Below are 22,797 nucleotides of genomic sequence, written 5' to 3' on the forward strand. Positions count from 1 at the left end.
CAACCGACTGAGTCACCTAGGCGCCCCATGGCTATTTTTTTTTTTAAAGAGTCCTTATCTTTTAGAGATAATTTATTGAAACATTGATTGATGCAATTGTGTAACATTTGGGATTCACTTCTGAATAGTACAGGAGGCAGGTAAGAGGTTAAGGCGGATTGGCCGTGGGTTGATAGGTACATGAAGGTTAATTATACTCTTCTCTACTTTTGAGTGTGTTTGAAATTTTCCATCATAAAGGGAAAAATGGGTGTGTCTTAAGTCATACCTTTAGTTTAGAAAAATCTATTAGTGAAAGATCCTAAATGTGAAATAATTGAGGATTTCACAGCGGCATGGAAGAGGCTGTGGAGGCATGGGCCCATGAACCATTTTGTAATTGTGACATCTTTGTTCCTCCACTGGGGTATTAATTGTCTTGATTTTTGTCTTCATCTTTTTTTTTTTTTTTTTAAGTAATCTTTACACCCAACGTGGGTCTCGAACTCACAACCTTGAGATCAAAAGTTACATGCTCCACCAACTGAGCAAGCCAGGTGCCTGTCTTTATCTTTCCTTAGAGTAATGCAAGAATGTTGCAAGTTAGTCACTAGCCCCTTGGCCTTGTGATTGTCCAGTTGTAACAGGATCTCTAGGGAAAGCTCATGACGAGAATGTGGTTGAGTAGAGAGAGGATGGTGCCTTTTGAAAATAGTTAAACATGAAATAAAATAAATTGGTGGGTTAGGTCAAAATAACAAACAGTACATTTTTCAATTTGTTTGTGGGTTTTACAAAACAAATCTCTTTAACTGATTGGATTGAAGCCCTGGTAAATTAATAAATACAATATATCATATAATAAGTCAACATAGGCCTGGCTTCCCTACCAGGTAAGCTGTCAGCAGCTGGGAGCACCCGGTCTCTGGCATGATTCCGGACAGAGTTATTTATTGATGGACATCTTTAATGGTTTGCTTTTTTCTTATTCCAGGATTTCCTTCAAATGCTGTTGGAGAACATCCCAGAAGAGAAAAGGTGAGGACCAATTTAGGAATTAAGAGCCCGGTTTTACTTTTAATGTTAAAAAAGGATCCTGCCATTGTTTGGCTTGTTACAATCTAGAAAATTCAATCTTCCTCCCTTAACTAACTCCCTCCCAGGCGGAGGGAGTCCCAGGACAGTCAACCAGACCGAGAGTGAGGCCCAGGTGGGTGTTGGGAGTTAGGGCATGCAGCCTTGGGAGGGCCCAGAATAGATGAGCCCTGAAAGTAGTGTAAGAGGCAAGCCAAGGACACTTTGTGGCCTTAGTTACTGTGAAAAAGAATGGAGGAGAGGAGAGTTCTAGGTTAGGGTTCTCTAGTTAATGTAGCTTAATATAAGGAAATACTGTTTAATTGAAGGTAAAAGCATAGTGTAGTAATAAGAGCCTGGGATTTGAAGTCAAGTTCTCCTAGGTAGGTTCTTACATCACTGTGGCTCCTTCCTAGCTCTGAGATTCAGAGCACGTTACTTCATGCCTCCAAATTTCAGTTTTTCACCCTTGGGAGGATTAAAGGATATAATACCTGTGAAAAGTAGGTGCTCAATCAATGATTGATACAGTTAAAACAATAGTCATGTTCTGTGCATCAGTCACTGTATATAGGATCTATATACAGTAAGTCATTTAATCCTCATTGCAGTCCTCCACCACCACCACCATCATCATAATGGTTATCGTTTTATTTTTTTAATTTTGTTTTAGACAGAGAAAGAGCAAGCAGGGGAGTGGGGCAGAGAGAGGGAGAGAGAGAATCTTAAGCAGGCTCCATGCTCAGCACAGAGCTCAACATGGGGCTCAATCCCACAACCATGAGATCACTACCAGAGCCAAAATCAAGAGTCGGATGCTCAACTGGCTGAGCCACCCAGGCGCCCCATCATAGTGGTTATTGTGAGCCAGCACTCATTGGAAGGTTTCTATATGCAGACACTCAGTTAACCTTCCATCCAACACCGTTTGGTGCATTACATGCCTGCCCCTATTTTACCAGTAAGAGGACTGAGGCACGAGGAGCTGACCACGTACAGGAGGAGGAGGTTTAGGACCTACATCAAAGTTTAGACTAGGTTCATTCCAACCCTCTCCTTCTAATTTCCTGTCTTCATTTAGACAGTAAAAGTGAATACCCTGAAACATAATTTCTAATAGCAAAATTGGTATTTAACCTTAAAGGAGGGCATCTTGAGAAATCAAACATTTCTTTGAAGCGGAGCCAATGTTCCTCTCGTTTCTGACCCACAGATTTAACTATGTTTTTATGCTCACACTGGGTCTCCAAATGTGGAAATGAATTCTTTCACACAGACACTACTTGGACCCACACAAGGTCATCTTCCATGTAGGTGGGCCAGTCTTACAGGCAGTCCAGATGAATGTCTTAAAGGGAAGGTGGCAGTGTTTATGCCACCAGAAGATGACATATAGGTTCAGGGGAGTTTCCAGGGGCTGTGAAGACATGAAGATTTTTTTCTAAGTGTTAGATTTTTGCCTGCCCTTTTGTCTTAACTCCCATCTTTCAGATTTTTGCCTGCCCTTTTGTCTTAACTCCCATCTTTCACGTTCTAATTCCAATTCCAATTCTACTTCTAATTCCAATTAGCCACTTACTTTTAAAAATTAGATGTGGGGGTGCCTGGGTGGCTTATTTGGTTAAGCGCCTGACTCTTGGTTTTGGCTCAGGTCATGATAGTGCGGTTCGTGGGTTTGAGCCCCGCATTGGGCTCCGTGCTGTTAGTGCAGGGCCTGCTTGGGATTCTCTGTCTCACTCTCTCTCTCTGCCCCTCCCCTACTAACTCACTCTCTCTCTCTCTCAAAATAAATAAACTTTAAAAATAAAATAAAATTAGATGTGAATACACACACATAAAGCAAACCAGTGCACCATACAGAATGAACATACCTCTATTATTTGATAAATCCTTTATTTCTGCCTCTTCATGTTCATGCCTTTTGATGCTGTAGGAAATCTTATACGGGGAGATTGCATGGAGCTTAGTAATTGGCCAAGATAATTAGCTTTTCACGAGGCTGCTCCTGAAGGAAGTGTGGTTTGTTTTGGAAAGTCTAAAATGTTTCAGATTTACAATCCTTTCTTTTAAAGCAGAGATATGGGTTTTCTTTATGCAAAAATCACATCAGATGTGGCCATTATTCCTAAGGTCAAGAACAACAGTGTATATATATATATATATATTTTTTTTTTTTTTTCTTTTCTTTTTTTCTGTACCTCCCTGAAATAAGTTTTCATGCCCTCTGGTAGAATTAAGCAGTTTCCTTAGAAGCTAATGCAAGAAAAAAAAGAAAAGAAAATTAATGGAAATGGTGTATTGCTGTTACCGAAGTCTGTTACTATACATTGTTTCAGAAGAACCTCTTAGGGCACAAATACAGCAAATTTCATGGAAGCAACAAAGTGCATTTTTGGTTTGGGAGGTCTTTCTTTTCATCCTCTTGCTACTAAGGTTATGAAGTTCATTTGGATGGCCCTGAGCCCTCCGGCTCCAGGGGACCTGGATTTTATCATTGTGAATATTTATTGAGGGACATTCTGTTGGACCCACAAAGAGACTTTTGTTGTGATTGTGGAAGAGCCCCGTCTGTTTGATAGTGGCCACCGACCAGCAACCTTCACCATAGGAGAGGATGCCTCTCCCAGTTAGGATCATGTTTTGGCTAGCAGGTTTAAGCTTCTTTGTGAAAGTCCCCTTAAAAGTTAACATCATTTCCTCCCTACAAGGAATCTGTTTCAGCAAGTATACCAGAATAGTTTTTGAGACTCAAACATCTTCTTTCCTGCTAACTAAACTGAGAATCTAATTCAGCTATTAAAACAGACCGTTTGCCCTTTTACCTATGCAGCATATTGTACCAATTTTATCTGGGTCTCCGAAGGCCCCACACCTACCCCCAGAGCTTCTAATCTGTGGCTCTGCTGCAAACTGATCCCTGGGCACATCTGTTAGGCACGTGAGCCATTCTGATCGGGACAAGGTTCTTCAGATTAGACCAGTTAGTGTTCAGGAGCCAGCATCCTGTGTGTCATAGTGCTTTTGCATTGTTCTTTTGCTTTGATTAATTTAACATTATCTATTGAGCACCTCCCATACCAGGCTTTATATAAAGGCTGGACACTAGGGGACGGGAAGGAATAGATTCCATGCCCAGCCCGCAGGGATCTCCTAATCCACTGCTGAAGATACACGTGAAACAGATCATTGTGACTCCTGGGAGTGCTCCTGGGAGTTTCAGACTCCTCGGTATACAGGGAAAGGCCCCCCATGTCCTAGCCTCAAGCCTGGAGGCAAGGAAGTACCTCTGAAGGTTTAAAGTAGGAGAGTGCCATCAGCAGGTTTGAAAGATACTGGGGCGGGGGGCGGGGAGGGGGGGTGCTGTGGAAGATAGATGTGGGTGGGAGGGACTGGAAGTCCACCAATGAGAAACCAAGACAGCTGTTCACCCAGCAAGATCTAGAGCTGGAACCCGGCAGGGGTTGTGGCAGGAGGGTTTGAGAATAATGAGCAGATCTGAGGGATATTCCAGAGAGGCCACAGGTAAGACTTGGTTGGTTGTTTTTGGAAGTTATAGGGAGGAGTCCAGCACGACCTGACCTACCTTTCTTGGCCACTCAGTTATTCTCTGAGGTAGCGCTGGAAACATAGCTCAGAGAGGGGAGATTTGTCTCAGGAACCAGTATGGGGCAGAGGGAGTGAAAGGGAGAGGATTTGAAGGTGGAGGGAGGAAGGTGAGGAGCTGTGTTTCACACATCTTCAACGTGAGATTTCTGTTTAAATGCTAATGTTTTATGAGACCAAGGGAAGAAAAAGCTGAAAGGGCTTAGAAGGAAATCCAAACGGATCCTAGGTGCCAACCAGCCCTGATACAAGAGCACCCTGCCCACCTGATACTGCAGCCATATCAACAGTGGGTCTCATCAATTATTATGTCTGTGTGTGCATGTTCCTATGTTTGGTTTAATTCACTACCCTTCCTCCCCCACAGAGCTAGGGAGTACTTGCTTATAAATGTGACTTCAGCAATCTTCATTATCTACCCGAGCACAAATGACTCCTTTTGATCAAGAAACAAGTAACCATGTGCACGGTTCTGAGATGCACACTATTTGTATCTACTGTAGAGAGAAAACTTGAAGACAAATTATCGGGGTACCTGGGTGGTTCCATTGGTTGGGCATCCAACTCTTGACTTCAGCTCAGGTCATGATCCCAGGTTTGCGGAACTGAGCCCTGCATTGGGCTCTGTGCGGACAATGTGGAGCCTTCTTGGGATTCTCTCCCTCTGCCCCTCTGCCCTGCTCACGCTCCCTGTCTCTCTAAAGTAAAAAAATTTTAAAAACCAGAACATAAATTACTAAAATTTGAAAATCCATGCAGAATGTCAGTCATGTGCCAAACAAGGGCATTTCCATTTTAGACCAGAGCACTGAGGGTCCCGGTGCTTGAGTGCATCTCGTACCTGCACTTCCAAAGTCCGTCCCATCTGCAGTTTAGTTCACGTGAAAGTTGCAAGGGGCTTTAGAAAGTTGCGCAAGTTGTGCTTTCCTTTAGAGATATGGAGCGTGTGTGATCTTTGGAACCTCAAGAGGCTGCAGGTGGGAGCCAGAGTGATAAAGACATCTCTTCTGGTCAGCAACAAGCTGAGAGGCACAAGTGGCAGAAACAGCTGATGGTCAGCCCACCCAGCCTCGTCACTCCGCCCTCAGATATCAACTGAACAAGCAATACCACAAGCGCAATACCATTTTCACACAAGCCTGGGTCTATTTCTATGCATGTTAACCTCACAGAGAGAAGAGCCATTGCCTTTAAACTTTCTCAGCTTTAAACACAGCTTATTTCTCTAGCCAGCATTATGCCAGGGCGTCCAGCATATTCTTTCTCCTGCCGTGTTAACTATGTGTGACCACATTTATAGCTCAGAGGGACTGGAGACAGACGCCTGAAATGCAGAGTTGCCTTACAGGATGTAGGAGTACAGAGAGGGAACTCTCCCAGCCGGAGGGTGAAACAACCTGCTGTTCCAGATATCCAGGAGGCCTGGGTAATGAGGCAGAAGTACCGCTCGCTAGTACAAATATGGGGGCATGCATCGTGGGCCTGTGTACTTTTAGCTATCTGTATAAAATCAATTTCCATAGTGATCAGACATGCAGAAGAGTAATTTCCTGTAAGTCCTGGGTCCCAGCGAAGTGGAATTGCTTCTGCTTGTTGTTGTGATGCTTTAAGCCACATGATCTCAGAGGGAAAACATTCACCACTGGCTTAGACTCTGAGCGTCTTGATTTGAAAAAGCCAACTTTTGCTTTACCATGGCTGTATATCCAAATCCAAACCTAAAAATTCACCGGCACTGTCACCTCAATAATTATGACAAAACAGCAAAAACTACATAATTGTCACTTTTTCCCTCCAAACATGCAGTCCATTTCTTCCTTGCAAATGAAGCATTATTGGGGCACCTGGCTGGCTCAGTCGGTAGATCTCTTGATCTTGGGGTTGTGAGTTCAAGCCGCATGTTGGGCAGTGAGCCTCCTTAAAAAAAAGTAGGCATTAATCACACATCCCTTATAACTTCTTTGGGAGGTAAAGCCACTTCTAGTACCTTAAAAAAATAATGGTTTTTTTAGCAGCTGCAGTTACTGCTTTTATCTTCCTCTCGTAGTTCAGCGTCCCATTCCCCACTAGCAATTCCCAAATAGGCATCAGTGCAGTTTGACATCTGCATGGCACTGGGAGTCGAGAAACCTGGGTCTTTTCTTTGGCCCGACTTTGGCCAGTCTTCTCATGCTGCAGTTTCTCCATCTGCTAGAAGCCACACACAACAATTGACACCCGCTTCACAAGGATATTATGAGGAATGAAGTGATAATGGTTATAAGATGCTTTGAACCTTTCCAAAGGAAAGTGATCTGAAAACACATGTTCTTTTCACTCAAGGAAGAGTGTCTTTTGCCCCTGGATGCAGCTGAACAATGAACTCTCCTGCCCTCACACTTTTGCCCCTCCTAAGGGTCTCTCCATCTCTTCAGAACTGAAATCGAAGGGCAGACAAACAGGGCGACTACAGCAGGGGCCAGGCCACCTTCAGCAGGAGAGACATGAGCAAGAAGGCAGGAGTGTTTGGAGCAAGCACAGGCCCTTCTTTTCCACAGATTTGCCTGCACCAAAAGTCACGACCAGCATATCACGATGCCTAGGTTCAGCATAGAAAGAAAAGCGGGGGCTTTGTAGCCAGGCAGCATAGACTTGGATCCCAGCTCTTCAAGTACCATCTGTGTGGCCTTGGATAAATCCCTTAACTTCTTGGAATTTGTATTTGCTCATCTCTGAGATGGGGATAATAGTATTGGTCTTGCACAAATGTTGTAAAGTGTAAATGAGATTTTCGCTACAGTGCCTGGTACATAGTAGGTGTTCAATAAATAGTAGCTGCTGCTTTTATGCCTTTACTTGATAGTGGACAGAGGAGTTCTTATTTGCTTTGTTTTTGGTGCCATGGTATAGTAGTACCTGTGTGTGCAAATACTAAATATGGCAAAGCAAAATTTGCCTTAATACTTTCCAACGGAATAACCCACACAGTTGGCCTGGTCTGTTGTTCAGGTTGTAGACCGTAGCACAGATTGTTCACCAGCATGTATATTCATTCCATGGGGAATCATCCTGCAGAGAGCGATGGAGCCCAGTGTCTGCACATGGTCTCTCACTCATCCAGTGCCACCCTCCACATCCATCCCCAGCACACCACGTCTGTCTAATCCTCTTCACATAGCCTCTCATGTGAACACATTCACAGCCTCCACTTTGGTCTCCCTGCCTCCAGCCTCTTTTCCCTCAGGTGCTCTTCCTTGACTCCATTTTGTTTGTGCTATTCTGCAGCCATATTCAGTGCCTCTTTGATGAAGCCCAGGCCCAGGGACAGGGTTTCAGCGTTCTCATAGGTTACCCCTTTTCTTCCCTCACCTCATTCCGTGTGCCAGCCCAGGTGACCATGGCTTTGCGCTTTCCTGCTTCATCTCCCTTTACCTGCATGCACTTTCCTTCTCTTTTACTGGTCCTGCTCCATCACTGGGCATAGCACAGCCTTCCTCCATGACGTGGTCCAAGCTTTGCTTCCTTTAAGAAGACTCCTGGCATGCCTGAGTGGTACAGTCAATTAAATCAAACTCTTGATTTCGTCATGATCTCACGGTTTATGGGATCGAGCCCCGTGTAGGGCTCTGCACTGACAGCACAGAGCCTGCTTGGGACTCTCTCTTTCCCTCTCTCTCTGCCAGCAGCCTGCTTGCATGAGCTTACTCTGTCTCTCAATATAAATAAATAAGCTTCAAAAAAAAAGGCTCCCCTAACACACCTCCCACTGTCCTTCTAGCTGCCGCACCTGATGCAGCCGGTGCCCCTTCCACACATAGTCCCACCTCTCCGCACAGGCCCTGGCAGCACGGTGACTATGTCTGTTGTGTGTCCCTACCGGACAGGCCCCAGGGTTTCCGATCTGAGCCTTCCCCAGAACCCTGTGCCCTATAGATCTATGCAGGGAACGAACGCCCGCAGGCAGGAGGCACTGCCTGTTCTTCAGTTTTCTCTGGTGAAGACTGGGCCTTGCTCAGTAGCATTCCAGGACTCAACTCCTCAGCCCCTCCCCATGCCACCCCAACAACGTGTTTTTAAGCTAAAATTCCCTGAAGGAAATTTATGTCCGTGCTCTTACTCCTCCACGGGGAGGCACAACAGCTGTTCGCCATCTTTTGTAAAATCACTCAAAAATGGCCATGAAGTCACTCCCAGACTTCTCTTCTTCAGGACATTTAATCCCAGTTCCCTTGACCTCCCTTGCGGATCCAATGCATTCGGCCCTTTGATCCTCACTGCCACTCTTGTCTAAATCCTTTCTAAATTCCCTGTCTTCCTCTCAAGTTGTGCAAGGTTTAAGAATGCCTGTTTTTCTAGAATGCCACAGCACAACAGAGCTCAGGTCAGAGTGAGCCTCTTGCTTTGGCTTTCCTGAGTTCGCTGGAAGGATGGCGACAGGAGCTTTTGGCCCCAGGGCTCCAGACCCAGGAAAGGAAGCAGATGAATGGGCGGCTTAGGAGAAGCTTCAGCAAAGCTTCTGGGAAGGAAGGACAGGAAGAAAGCAGGCATGCCTCTCAATCAGGACAGACAACTTAGAGCACCAGCAGATTCCCCCCGCACAGCTGTTGAGGCCCCAGGGCAGGAACCCAGCACCACCAAATGACCCGCCCTCCTGAGTGCCAGACAAGGTGGGGATGGTCTGCATTTGTTCCAAACGAGCAGGCCTTGCATGGAGCACCTTGTCTTCCGTGGAAATTATACAGTCTCTGCCTTTGCAGCCCCTCACATTTCCTTAGAAAATAAGACCACTTTGAGTTTCCTCAGATACTTCTCCAAGAGGCCCCTTCAGCCCTGCCTACTCTCCCTAGCAGATCAATCAGGCCTGTTACAGGGCATTTCCAGCACTGCTCCGTGCCACCAACCAAGCTCAAAAAGGAACAGTGACCTGGATTTAAGGTGTTCTGGGAGCCACCTCCTCTCTTCCAGTCATCCACCCACCCCTGCGCCACGTGCTGCACACACACACACAGGCACATGAGTGCACACGTGCATGCACACACGTCTCTACACTCTCATGGTCATGAGGGGGAGCTTGGCCACTCACACCTGGATTGATGCTGCTAACTGGCCACAAAGAGGTGGGGCAAGGCTCGGGGACAGTGGCACCCGGTGGTACCTGCACACGAGGCACATCCAATAATTCCACTGAGTCTGGGAACCTGGATGAGCCCAGGGTGAGCAGCCTTGGGAGGTCGTCACTCTCCCCTTCTCCACCGCTGGCCTCTCCCCTTCCCCTGCTGTTCATCTCACAGATGGACATCACCTTGAAAATGAATCCAAACCGCTTTGTCTGTGTAGTCCCTCTTGCCCCCTGTTTTGTTTGGAAATACCAACAGCTGAGCCCTTTGGCAACCTTGGCTTTTGCTCTGGCCCCGGGAAGACCAAGGCACCCAGCGACTTGCTTCTCACTGGGGAAGAAAAAAGAAGTGAAAATATCAGCCCAGCCCCCTCTTCCCCACCCCCACCCACTTTTCCCTCCTCCCCTTCCCACCACTTCCCAGCCTGGGAGGTGAAAGGAGCTCTGGCCTTCAGTACCTTCACAATGCAGACAGCACTGTATCTTTCCACAGCTTCTCTGTAACCCCTAAAGGGAGGGAGGAAAGGGATATTCTATATATATACAGTTTTTTAACGTTTTGGAGCCTAACACCTTGGGAATCTCTTACTGGGAAAAGTAATTTTTAAATTAAAAGGGAATATTTTTTATTGAGTCCACTGTGAAATGTGTTTTCACTCATTCCAATAAAAAATACCAGTGGGAATCGTCTTACACCAGGAACTGGTCTCCGTTCTGGATTTAGAGAAGTGAGTAAAACAGACATTAGACCCTGATCTCAGAGAGCTTCAACCCAGCAAGGGGACAGGTAAAGGGCAAGTGGTTAAATAAATGACAGTTACAAACTGATGAATGCTGTGGTGCAGGGGACAGGGAGCACAGTGGGTGTCACACACAGCCTGGGAGAGGGCTTGGGAAAGGCCTCTGCGAGCAGAGATACGGGGCATGAGTGGGAGTTATCTAGAAGTGAGCTGGGGTTGCTTTAAACATCATTAGCCCAGGAAGACAGGAAGACACAACCTAAGGTCTCTTGACCCTAAATATACTGGATATTTCACAAATTTAAGAAGTATTCAAATCAGCAGGACCTGAAACCAAAAGAATTTCAGCTGGGGCGCCTGGGTAGGGCTCAGTCGGTTGAGCGTCTGATTTCGGCTCAGGTCATGATCTCACAGTCCGTGAGTTCAAGCCCCACGTCGGGCTCTGTGCTGACAGCTTGGAGCCTGGAGCCTGTTTCAGATTCTGTGTCTCCCTCTCTCTCTGCTCCTCCCTTGCCCATTCTCTTTCTCTCTCCATCTCTGAAAAATGAATAAATGTAAAAAAAAAAAAGAATTTCAGCAGACTTTGGGTCAGACTTAACAAGCAACTGTAATGTTTCAAATAAAGCAGAATGTGGGCCTGCTTAAAACAGAGGCATGGAAACTGTGTGCACTCTTGCAGCCAAGCCCGTCTGTGCTCTGACGGTGAATTGCACCATTTATGCCTGTCACAGCCCCTCGTCACGATAAAGTTCAAATGTCATTTTGGTGTACTAAGTGCTACAGCATTCAGATTTCACTGTGCCGCCAGCTCTGGGGGAAGCGGTCACGCCTGATGTGTCCTGTGGACATGCCCTATCGTCCGTGAATCGGTACTCCCAACCAAACAGTTCCTGCCAAGGCATTGAGAGCACCTACGATGGTGTGCCTCTGATGTTTAGATTTCATGGTGCACCTTCCTATTGACTGAAGCTGTCCTGAGTGTGGCTGGGTCCCCCCCTGCACTTTAACCTGGGACAGAGTTGCTTTCTCCAGAGAGCAGCTACCTCTCTGGAAGACGGATGCTGTGAGGTACCATAGAAACGTGCTATGTAATAAGTGCTCTGTACCTTTTTAATCCTTTCCTTTTCATTTTATTTTTAAAGGCTTGAGTTGTCTGTGGAGAACATCTTCCGAGACTGGCTTGAGAGTTCTGGAATACCCCAGGTGCGCCCAACATTGCTGCTCAGGAGAGTCTGTGGAGGATAGTAAAGCTTGCTGCTTGGTGTATTGCTTAGGACAGTGATTTACTTATGTGTGTAAATATAAAATTAATCATCTGGCTGAGTTGGAGTATCCCTGAGTCGGGAAAATGACAGTCTCCCACCCTTGTCAGCCTGCCATCATGACGTGTGTCTCTGGCCTCTGCCTCAAGTGGTGCTGTAGGAGGGCGCCTGGTTGACCTTGAGCGGTGTGTTAAATGAGATCTTGCAAAGTGTGGTGTATGTTTTGGGTGCTGTCACCAGGCAGCACTTCGAGGCTACCAGTGGATTGAGCAGGTGGCCTCCAGCTCTGCTCTTTGGACACAGCCGGATGAATGAGTGAGCCGGCTCGCCTGCAGCTCTCCTCTGACCTGTTGTGCCCTCATTCCCCATCATTTCCCCGGTGCAGCTAGCCCCTCAGCTTCCTCCTCTGGCTCTGCATCCCTGCCTCAAGCTGGTCCTATCTGCATGTGCTATTTAGATTCATCTCTCTGTCTTAGGGACCAGGACCTGCCCCTCCTGAAGGTTCTGCTGTCTCCTCCTCTTTCGGCCCATGGGCACCTCTGTGGGAGAGACGTTCCCACCCAGCCCCAGCTCCACAGGAACTACCTGGCTTGAGGCCTCCTCTCTCTCCACTCTTCCCAGGTCCTGTGCTTCCTGGAGCCTGAAGGGCAGCCCCCGAGTGCTGACCCTCACTAGAGCATGGGCCCTGGGAAGTCGAGGGAGGCATCCTGCGTGGGGCTGGTTAAAGGACTCTGCAGGCCTGGAGCTTCCCAATCTGGGCTGGTCCCCCGAGCAGCTGCAGACCCATCACAGTGGGCCCTAGTGTCTGGGGGTGGACCCCCATGGCTGTGAGAAACTCTGCCCTGGGTCCAGGCAAGCAGCCCCCTTAGCTTGCTCGTTTCTAGTTTCATGGCTGGTTATATGAGCTTCCCCTTGGGAGTGTCTGAATGTCAATGAATGTCTGTGAACCATGAAATTAAGGAACAGGAGGGGCTGCTCTCCATTACCTTTTCATCCTCTCTTTGCATCTTTGTCCTTTCTGTCCCACGGGGGGGATGTCGGTCACCAGCCACCATGAACTCATTCCTAAAAAGGACGCATTGCCTTCTGTTCGGGGATGCGTGGCACCTGTTAAAAGTTATTTGTTTGGCCCAGTCCTTGGGAGCAGAAAATAAAATCCTGAGGTCTAAAAAGCAACACAAAACAGGGGTGGATAAGGCAATACCTTGTCCTGGGAGCCAGTGCTCTCACCTCCTAGGTATTGTAATGAGGTTCTGTGACTTCCACGGTGGTGGAAGTCATTTGCCGAAGTCATTGCCAGGCCATTTGCCGACTAGAAAAATCTCAAAAACAAAGTTAAGGATTGTCTGATCCCAACTAGCCAAGCGCTGCCTTCTTGTTTTAGATGGGGGCAGAGGGCATTCGCCAAAGCTGCATGCCTTGTGCTCCGAGGCCAGGCGGTTGCAAGGCGCCCAGACATTCTTTCCGCGGCCTGGCAGCTGGGAAGAGTGGGGAGCTCAGAGAGCAGAATCCTGAAATTTCCTGGCTCCGAACAACAAGGCCGCTGTATTCAGCAGTTAGCCCTCAGGGAAGAGGAAAGAAAGAGTCCTTAATCGGGTGCCCAGAAGCAGGCGCACCCTGCTTGGGTTGTAACACTGGGACTGACCCTCTTGGTCCCAGGAGGTTCCCTGATTTCCCCTGAAGAGAAGGAGGCTGTGCCACCAGCAGGAGGCTTTTGCTTTTCATTAAAAGTGGGAGGGGTGCGGCGAAAGGGAGATTTGCCTCTAAGCGGTACATTTTTTCCAAGGTCTAGTTGCGTTTGTGACAGCTTATAGTGTAGACAAGAATTTCTGCTATAAACTGACGAAACCTGCTGTCAAAACACGGCCAGGTGCAATGAGGCCAACCCAGCTATAAATTGTCTTTAAGACCCAACTGGTATTTCCTTGGGCGCTTAACTGTTCAGTAAAAACAACAGCATCAGACAGAAAAGACCCTGATTTAGTGCATATCTTTCCATTGGTGAATGATCAGACGACATCGTTTCATCTCTGTACCCATTCTCTGCCATTATGTATATGGTTGATGCTGATTTACTTGCTCACAGCCCTTTTTGTGCTCCTTGAGAGTTCCTTCTCCCTTCCACCGCAGTGAAAGGTTCTGCAAAGGCCCGGGACCCTCTGGTTGCAGGAGCCTGGCGGTGAATGGGACACCTTGTTCTTTGTCCTCATCATTATAATATAAAGTTACTAGTGTGCTTGGCCTGGATTGACAACCAGGGCACTGAAATCGCTTCGATGCTCTTTGTTCTCGTTAAAAATTTCTGTCCACCAGCAATTGAAGTCATTCATGACAAAAGAGTCACGTTCTCCTGGTAAAGTTTTCATTCCACAGGTTACAGAGGCTTTTTGTCTCCTCTCAGGAAGGCTTGCCTTGTGGTTGGCCTCGATTTTCCTTTTTGGCCACACTGAATGGAAATCATTAAAAAAAATGTGGAAATCACTTCAGCAGCAATAAAAGTAAGCATGAGCCCCAAAGAAGTAAAAGAAATTGGATCCAAACCTCTTTAAAGAACACCCAACCCTGTAACCTTTGGCTTTGCAAACAGATTTAAAATTGATTGTACCATTGGTATTATAGGTTATTTCCTTTTATGACTTTTTTCTAATTATAGAAGTATTACATATTTATTTTAGAATATAAAAAAATTGTAATAAGAAAATTAAAATGGCCCAGAGATAATTTTTGGGGATAAATCCCTTCAGTCATTTTTTTTTGATGTATGAATACATAGTTTGACCTTTGTCTACCTTTTTATTGTTGTTTTTGTTTTGTTTTGTTTCTGAGAGAGAGAGAGAGTGCATGCGTGAGCAGGAGAGCGGGGCAGAGAGGGAGAGAGAGAATCTTAAGCAGGCTCCACACTCGGTGTGGAGTCCAACATGGGTCTCAATCCCATGACCCCAGGATCACAACCTGAGCCCAAATCAAGAGTTGGATGCTCAACCAACTGAGCCACCCAGGTACCCTGTCTCCCTTTTTAAAACTCAAAATAAGATGTTCTCTGTAGCAAGTTCAAGCAGTAGCAAAATATAAAGAGCAAAAGCCCTTGCCCCCTCAGTCTTACTCCCCAGAGCACATCCATGCTTGCTAACCACTTAGTACGAGTCCTTCCACACATTTTATGTGATATACAGAATGTAGGTGCATATCTTAAAAAAAAAAAATGTTTATCTATTTATTTTGAGAGAGAGAGAAAGAGAGAGAGAAAGAGCGAGGGAGGGCAGAGAAAAAGGGAGAGAAAGAATCCCAAGTAGGTTCTGTGCTGTCAGTGCAGGGCTCTATCTAACAAATCACAAGATCATGACCTGAGCCAAAATCAAGAGTTGGAGGCTTAAGCAACTGACCCACCCAGGCATCCTTTTTTAATGTGCATACCTTTTTTAAATAAAATTGGAATCTTTTTATTCAAACTGAAAGTTCTCATTTAAAAGTATATCTTAAGCAGTTTTCCATATCCTTTGATATAATTTAAGAGCCATAATTTTTAACAGCTGCATAACTTTCTCTTTTTTTTAATTTTTTAAGTTTTGAGAGAGAAAAAGAGTGTGAGCGGGGGAGGGGCAGAGAAGGAGACACAGAATCTGAAGCAGGCTCTAAGCTTTGAGCTGTCAGCACAGAGCATGATGCAGGGCTCGAACCCACGGTCTGTGAGATCATGACGTGAGCTGAAGTCAGAGGCTTAACCGACTGAGCCACCCAGGCGCCCCTGCAGCTGCATGGCTTTCTAACAAATGGTACTGTAATTTAATTTACTCAGATTCCCTCCTCGCCCCCACTGTTGGAATAGTATACATTATTTCTTAGAAAGTCACCCATTCTGCTAATTTGGCCATTCTATAAATAGATTTTGATTTCTTTTCATGTCTGCCCAAAGGTCTCCTCCCGCCCCCTACCAGCCCATATGTACACATATTCCAATCTCCTTTTAAAACATTTATATGCAGATACATTAGAAATAACTTTTCCCATCCAGTCTTTCATCTCTACTTCCTTATTTTAGCTGCTACAGAATTCTCTGACTCCTCTTTTTCTTTGAATTCCTGGCCACATTGCAAAGTCCTGGTATCCTTATGTACATATTTATTAAATTTTGAATTTTCTTTCCTTTCCTAGCACCTCCCCATTGTTTCATTGTATTTTGCTTGGACTGGTTCAGTAACTAATTGGTTTTTTTTTTTTTTTTAATTTTTTTTGTTTAACGTTTATTTATTTTTGAGACAGAGAGAGACAGAGTATGAACGGGGAAGGGCAGAGAGAGAGGGACACAGAATCAGAAGCAGGCTCCAGGCTCTGAGCCATCAGCCCAGAGCCCGACGCGGGGCTTGAACTCACAGACCACGAGATGGTGACCTGAGCTGAAGTCGGACGCTTAACCGACCGAGCCACCCAGGCGCCCCTCTAATTGGTTTTTTAGCCACCAAACTGTCCCCCATCTATTGCTGCATCAATACCAAGTGAATCTTTCCAAAAGACTCATCCTCACCAGGAACTTTTTTCCCCACTGACAGTGGATTGAGAACAAACTCTTTGGTCTGCTATTTGAGGCTATCAGCAGAACTGCCCCAGGCTGTCTTTTTAAACTTTAATTTCTACCCTCCTAGGTGTATGTCCAACCATAATTTCCAATCTCTACATGATCGTTTCTTTGCCCCCAGCCTTCCTTTGTGCATGCCTTTTTCTCTCCCTGTAATGCCTTCCTTTCTGTGTCCTTAGCAAGTGTGGTAGCCTGCCTTACATTGTTGCTGTTTGCGTTGTGCCTCATCCACAGGCTGCCCAACCCCCCCGCCCCCACCAGAGGCAACAAGGGCTGTGTCTGACTCATCCTTGCCTTACCTGCTGTGATGCACATAGTAGGTGCTCAGGGTCTATGGCAATATGGCAGCTGCTAGCTACATGCAGTTATTAGTGCTTGAAAAATATTTAGTGTACCTGAAGAGCTGAATTTTTAATTGAATCTAAATCTAAAGTTAAAAGAATAATTCAGTTTTTGTTTGGAACAACTTTGGGTATGTGAATGAATCTACTTTTTTTTTTTTAATGTTTATTTTTGAGAGAGAGAGACAGTGTATAAGCTGGGAAGGGGCAGAGAGAGAGGGAGACAGAATCTGAAGCAGGCTCCAGGCTTTGAGCTATCAGCACAGAGCCTGACGTGGGGCTCAAACTCATGAACCGTGAGATCATGACCTGAGCCGAGGTCGGACACTTAACTGACTGAGCCACCCCAGAGCCCTAATGAATCTACTTTTTAAACTAAATTTTATTAAATCTAAATACAGTTCAAGCATTTCTGGTTAAAATTTAGCACTTGAGGTGGACTGTGAAAACTCATCAGATTTAGATTTAATATAAAAAAATGAAGGGTAAATATCTCTTTAATGTTTTTTAAAATATTGTTTACATGTCAAAATGATACTATTTTGGCTACATCATAACCCAATGCATATATACCCAGTAAAAAATACTATTAAAATTAATTGTAGCTGTTACATGTTACTTTTTAAATTCACCAACTAGAAAATTTTAAATGACAAATGTGGCTTGCGTATATTCCTATTGAACAGTGCTGCTGTAAAGCTATTAGTTGAATTAAAATCTGAGTGCACCATGCCTTAAAATCCCCCACCAAATAAATGTAAGTGAAAACATCTATATTTTTGTCAGATGTATGGATAAAGATACAGCTTGACCAACCCATACACGCCCTTCAATCTGCTCTGACGGCACAGATGATTATAATGCATGGATGGGAGCGCTTATTCACAGTGGACATCCAGAAGGGCATGAACTAATTACCAGCCTCACTTTAGCTCCTCATTTCAACTCCCAGGCAACCTGTTTTCCGAGGTACTATTAAGTAGCATACAGACGCCAGAGCGCCTCACGGCCCATCTCGGGCTCTGTCTGCTCTGGGGGAAGTGCTCAGCACATGTGACATGGCAAAATCATAGGCAGCAGTGGCACCGATGAGGATAGAGAAGATGGGGGAGAGCTGATCACATCGAGTGTCTGGGAAATAGGCGGGAAGCAGCTCAAGCTCCCAGACTTGCTCCTGCATCCCAGAAGTTACAACAGCAGGCTATTGTGTCGTCTTGGAAAACACCACTTCTTTTTAAGCACACATCTACAAGTTGCCAAAGGCCACACAAGCAAATGATAGAAAACTCAAGTCTCCTAGGGAAAGTGGGCCGGTTACAAAACAGGAAATTTGATAAGATGTGGTGCTTGTAGCACAGAGAAAGTCAGTGGTTCATTAGGCGAATAACTTGTAGGCTTGTTTTTGCACGGTTTAGGTAATAACACCAACATTAATTTTTGTTTGTTTAATTTTATTTTTTATTTTTTAAAATTTACATCCAAATTAGTTACCATATGGTGAAACGATGATTTCAGGAGTAGATTCCTTAATACCCCTTCCCCATTTAGCCCATCCCCCCTCCTACAACCCCTCCAGTAACCCTCAGTTTGTTCTCCGTATTTAAGAGTCTCTTATTTTGTCCTCTCTGTGTTTATATTATTTTTGTTTCCCTTCCCTTACGTTCATCTGTTTTGTCTCTTAAAGTCCTCATATGAGTGAAGTCATATGATTTTTGTCTTTCTCTGACTGACTAATTTCACTTAGCATAACACCCTCCAGTTCCATCCACGTAGTTGCAAATGGCAAGATTTTATTCTTTTTGATTGCCGAGTAGTACTCCATTGTGTGTGTGTATGTATGTATATATATATATATATATATATATATATATATATATATACACACACACCACATCTTCTTCATCCATTCATCCATCGATGGACATTTGGGCTCTTTCCATACTTAGGCTATTGTTGATAGTGCTGCTATAAACATGGGGGTGCATGTGTCCCTTCGAAACAGCACACCTGTATCCTGTGGATAAATGCCTAGTAGTGCAATTGCTGGGTCGTAGGGTAGTTCTATTTTTAGTTTTTTGAGGAACCTCCATACTGTTTTCCAGAGTGGCTGCACCAGCTTGCATTCCCACTAACAATGCAAAACAGACCCTCTTTCTCCACATCCTCACCAACATCTGTTGTTGCCTGAGTTGTTAATGTTAGCCATTCTGACAGGTGTAAGGTGGTATCTCATTGTGGTTTTGATTTGTATTTCCCTGATGATGAGTGATGTTGAGCATTTTTTCATGTGTCGGTTGGCCATCTGGATGTCTTCCTTGGAGAAGCGTCTATTCATGTCTTTTGCCCATTTCTTCACTGGATTATTTGTTTTTTGGGTGTTGATTTGATAAGTTCTTTATAGATTTTGGATACTAACCCTTTATCTGATATGTCATTTGCAAATATCTTCTCCCATTCTGTCAGTTGCCTTTTAGTTTTGCTGATTGTTTCCTTTGCTGTGCAGAAAAAAGCTTTCTATTTTGATGAGGTCCCAATAGTTCATTTTTGCTTTTGTTTCCCTTGCCTCCGGAGACGTGTTGAGTAAGAAGTTGCTGCGGGCAAGATCAAAGAGGTTTTTGCCTGCTTTCTCCTCGAGGATTTTGATGGCTTCCTGTCTTACGTTGAGGTCTTTCATCCATTTTTTTATTTTTTGTGTATGGTGTAAGAAAGTGGTCCAGGTTCACTCTTCTGCATGTCGCTGTCCAGTTTTCTCAGTACCACTTGCTGAAGAGACTGTCTTTATTCCATTGGATATTCTTTCCTGCTTTGTCAAAGATTAGTTGGCCATACGTTTGTGGGTCCATTTCTGAGTTCTCTATTCTGTTCCATTGGTCTGAGTGTCTGTTCTTGTGCCATAACACCAACATTATTTTAAGGCCCGTTGGGATACTCCATCTCAGTGGTGTCTATAAGAATTCTACATTTAAATTCTTTTAATGTTTATTTTTGAGAGAAAGAGAGAGAGAGAGAAACAGAGCATGAGTGGGGGAGGGGCAGAAAGAAAGGGAGACACAGAATCCGAAGCAGGCTCCAGGCTCTGAGCCATCAGCATAGAGCCTGATGCAGGGCTCGAACTCGCGAATTGCAAGATCATGACCTGAGCCGAAGTTGGACGCTTAATCAACCTAGCCACCGAGGCGCCCCAAGAATTCTACATGTAATGGTCATTCAAGAAAACCGAGACTGGTTGGTTTGTTTTTTACAAATTCCAGAGAAATTGTATTTTTCGAATTATATCTGCTATGAGAGCCTTAGTTCTTTTTTTTTTTTTTTTTTTTAATCAATAATAGCATTTACCATTATGAGGTGAGCTTTGGGGGCTCCTAAAAATTTTGCTGTCATTTTTGTCCAGTGGTTTGACTCATGTTTTCTAAGTGAGTAGACATCTTGTAAGGGGTACTTTGAGATACATTGACTAGATTCTCTGGCCTCAGTTTGGGCAGGGCCTGTAATGTTGAGTCACCATGGTTTATCGAATAAACCCCTCAGAGTGATACACTGTTCCACAGTCACAAGAGACGGAGAGTTTTCGTTTGTAGCCTGATTTTACATGAAGGCGTCTGTGCCTTCATGCTCGTATTAGTTCAGGCTGCCACAACAAAATCCCACAGACTGGGAGGCTTAAGCAACAGACATTTATCATCTCACGGTTTGGGAGGCCGGAAGTGCAAGATCAAGGTGTGGGCAGGTTTGGTTTCTCCTCAGGCCTCTTTCCTTGCTTACATACAGCCGCCTTTTTGCTTTGTCCTCACATGGTCTCTTCTTCTGTGTTCGTACAGATCTCTGTCCTAATCTCTTCTTATAAGGACACCAGTTGGATTATATTAGAGCCTACTAATGTGATCTCATTTTACCTTAATCACCTTTTTAAAGGCCCTATCTCCAATACAATCACATTCTGAGGTATTAAGGGTTAGGACTTCAACACGTGGATTTTGGGGAGAAAACTTCAGTACTTAGCAATGTTTATTCCCAACACTTCCCTGATTAGTTCCACATTTCTTGTGAATCCCTTCAAAATGGCCAATAAAAATCACTCAAGTCAACCTCACTATATTTTATTCCCCTAGGGATGTATATTTTGGGTGTCTATAGTTTTGGGAGGGTCCCAAATGACATTCTGTCTTGTGGAATGAGAGAGAAAGAAATATGGGAAGGAAGGGTCTGTTCTCCCAGAGAGTACTAGGCAACTGAAGGTCTGTGCTGGGCATTGCGTGTTAGTGGGGGCATCTGATCTGACACTGTCTAAATGCATAAGGCACCATGAGGAAACAGGAGGCATTTCCCTTTGGTGTGCCAATGAAAGCTCTGTGTCCTTCCTACTTTTCTCTCCCTTTCAAAACCCGATTTCCAGAAAGAATTTGAATCTCATTCACAAGAGTCTAAGAGGAGACTCCAAGGGAATAATAAGGATGAAAAGTGTCTCCTCTCCCTTGAAGATTTCCTTTGTAACTGTGTTGGAGCCTAGGCTTCTACAGAGCTGTGAAGCATCCCAGGCCAGATGGATGAGATTTGTGAGAGGAATCTTCCAGGGTCTGAAATCATACCTACTCCAGTGCCTTCCCTCTCTGTCCCCTCCCTTCTTCCCACAAATAAAGCCTGTACGGCTGTCCTTTATGAGGGACTGTGGATGACTCAAAGATGAGAGAACACAGGCTTTGCCCTCAACATGCTTAATAATTCAGTAGGGAAAACAGATACACAAATAACCAACCTAAGGCAGAAAGCAGTAACTTGTGAAAAATGAACTAAAGTTTAGCATTTGGAAGAAAGAGGTCATTTCCCATGTGTGGAAGCAGGGAGGGCTGAAGTACCATTTGAAGGCAATCTTGAAGGACACGTAGGAGAGAAGGCCATTCCAGGCAGGAGGAGAGCCGTAACCAGCGTCTGGTGGTAGAAAACTGAGCATGTATGTTGGAGTCAGAGCTCTATGATGGGGAGGCGGGGCTGAGGAACCAGTTTGTCATAAGCATGATTAAGGCTCGGTGGGTAGTGCCCAGAGGAATGGAGGAATGGAGGCAGTATCCCAGAGGAATGGAGGCAGTATCCTGATGGAAGGGAGGGGGGAAAGCATCTTCCTAGTGAGCCTCACTGTCACTCCCTGCTCCCTCCCAGCCTCTGCCACATTCTAAACAAGGTCATTCTGCCCGCAGTAATAGAAGGGTCAGTGCATTTTTTTTTTGTAGCGATAAAAAAATATAATTGGTGAATGCATTTTTTTCTTTTTAGAGAGAACCTGTGCAAAAGCAGGGGAGAGGAGCAGAAGGAGAGAGAATCTTAAGCAGGCTCCATGCTCAGTGTGGAGCCCGACACAGGGCTCAATCCCATGACCCTGAGCTGAAATCAAGAGAGTCAGACACTTAACCAGCTGAGCCACCCAGGGGCTCTAGGTGAATGCATTTTGGCCACAGTTTGGAATAGTGATCTTTCCCCCTTCCATTTCCCTTGTCAGGGACAGGTTTATTGTTGCTTGCTTTTCGTGGAGAGTGGGTTCTGCAAAGGGCATTGATTAGTTAGGCAGGACCCTGCCAGACTGCACAGGAACTTGGATGTGATGCTGGAGGGTTCCCACAAGATTCAAGAGCCACTGAGGGCCGCCAGAGGCTTGCAGATGTGCAAGCAGCCTGGCTAAAAGGAAGACTCCTGGATGAAAGGCCAAGCCTCACTCCTCCATTCGGGTTCTAGGGAGTTTCAGGAAGTGAGAGGAACAGTGAGGGAGTGACTTTCACTCCATAGTTTTTAACTTCGAACTCTTATGTCCAGGAGCTGTTCATTTACATGGATGCTTTTTAAAAGCATCATTCAGTATCTGGATGGCCAATGGTGTCTCCCCAGAAAGCACATGCAGTGGGCCAACAGATATCTACAGGTGCCCTCAGAGAAATAAGTAAGAAGCCATGTGAAACAGGCACAAGTTCATGTAATGCAGATAACATGCCTGAATCCTGCTAAGTGATGAGGGAAAACACTGAAGATATTGACCTAGACTGAGGCCTGCATCCTTTAGGATCTCAGATTGGACATCTATTTTTATTTTTTTTTAAGTCTATTTATTTTGAGAGAGAGAGTGCACACATCTGCATGAGCAGGG

General features: G+C 45.1%; 1 protein-coding gene across 6 annotated transcripts in view; it reads left to right on the forward strand.

Moving 5' to 3' along the window:
• AOPEP (aminopeptidase O (putative)) overlaps positions 1–22,797 on the forward strand; it is a 340,077-nt gene that overhangs the window by 226,049 nt on the left and 91,231 nt on the right. For all 6 annotated transcript variants that reach the window (XR_006210295.1, XM_042963287.1, XM_042963288.1 and 3 more), the window contains 2 exons: positions 974–1,017; positions 11,634–11,694. Coding sequence is in view for 5 of the 6 variants with exons in the window: in XM_042963287.1 (XP_042819221.1) it covers positions 974–1,017; positions 11,634–11,694 (105 nt within the window). In the remaining variant the exon portion in view is untranslated. The remainder of the gene's footprint in view (positions 1–973; positions 1,018–11,633; positions 11,695–22,797) is intronic.

The sequence above is a fragment of the Panthera tigris genome, chromosome D4 (assembly GCF_018350195.1).
Source record: "Panthera tigris isolate Pti1 chromosome D4, P.tigris_Pti1_mat1.1, whole genome shotgun sequence".
Taxonomy (NCBI): domain Eukaryota; kingdom Metazoa; phylum Chordata; class Mammalia; order Carnivora; family Felidae; genus Panthera; species Panthera tigris.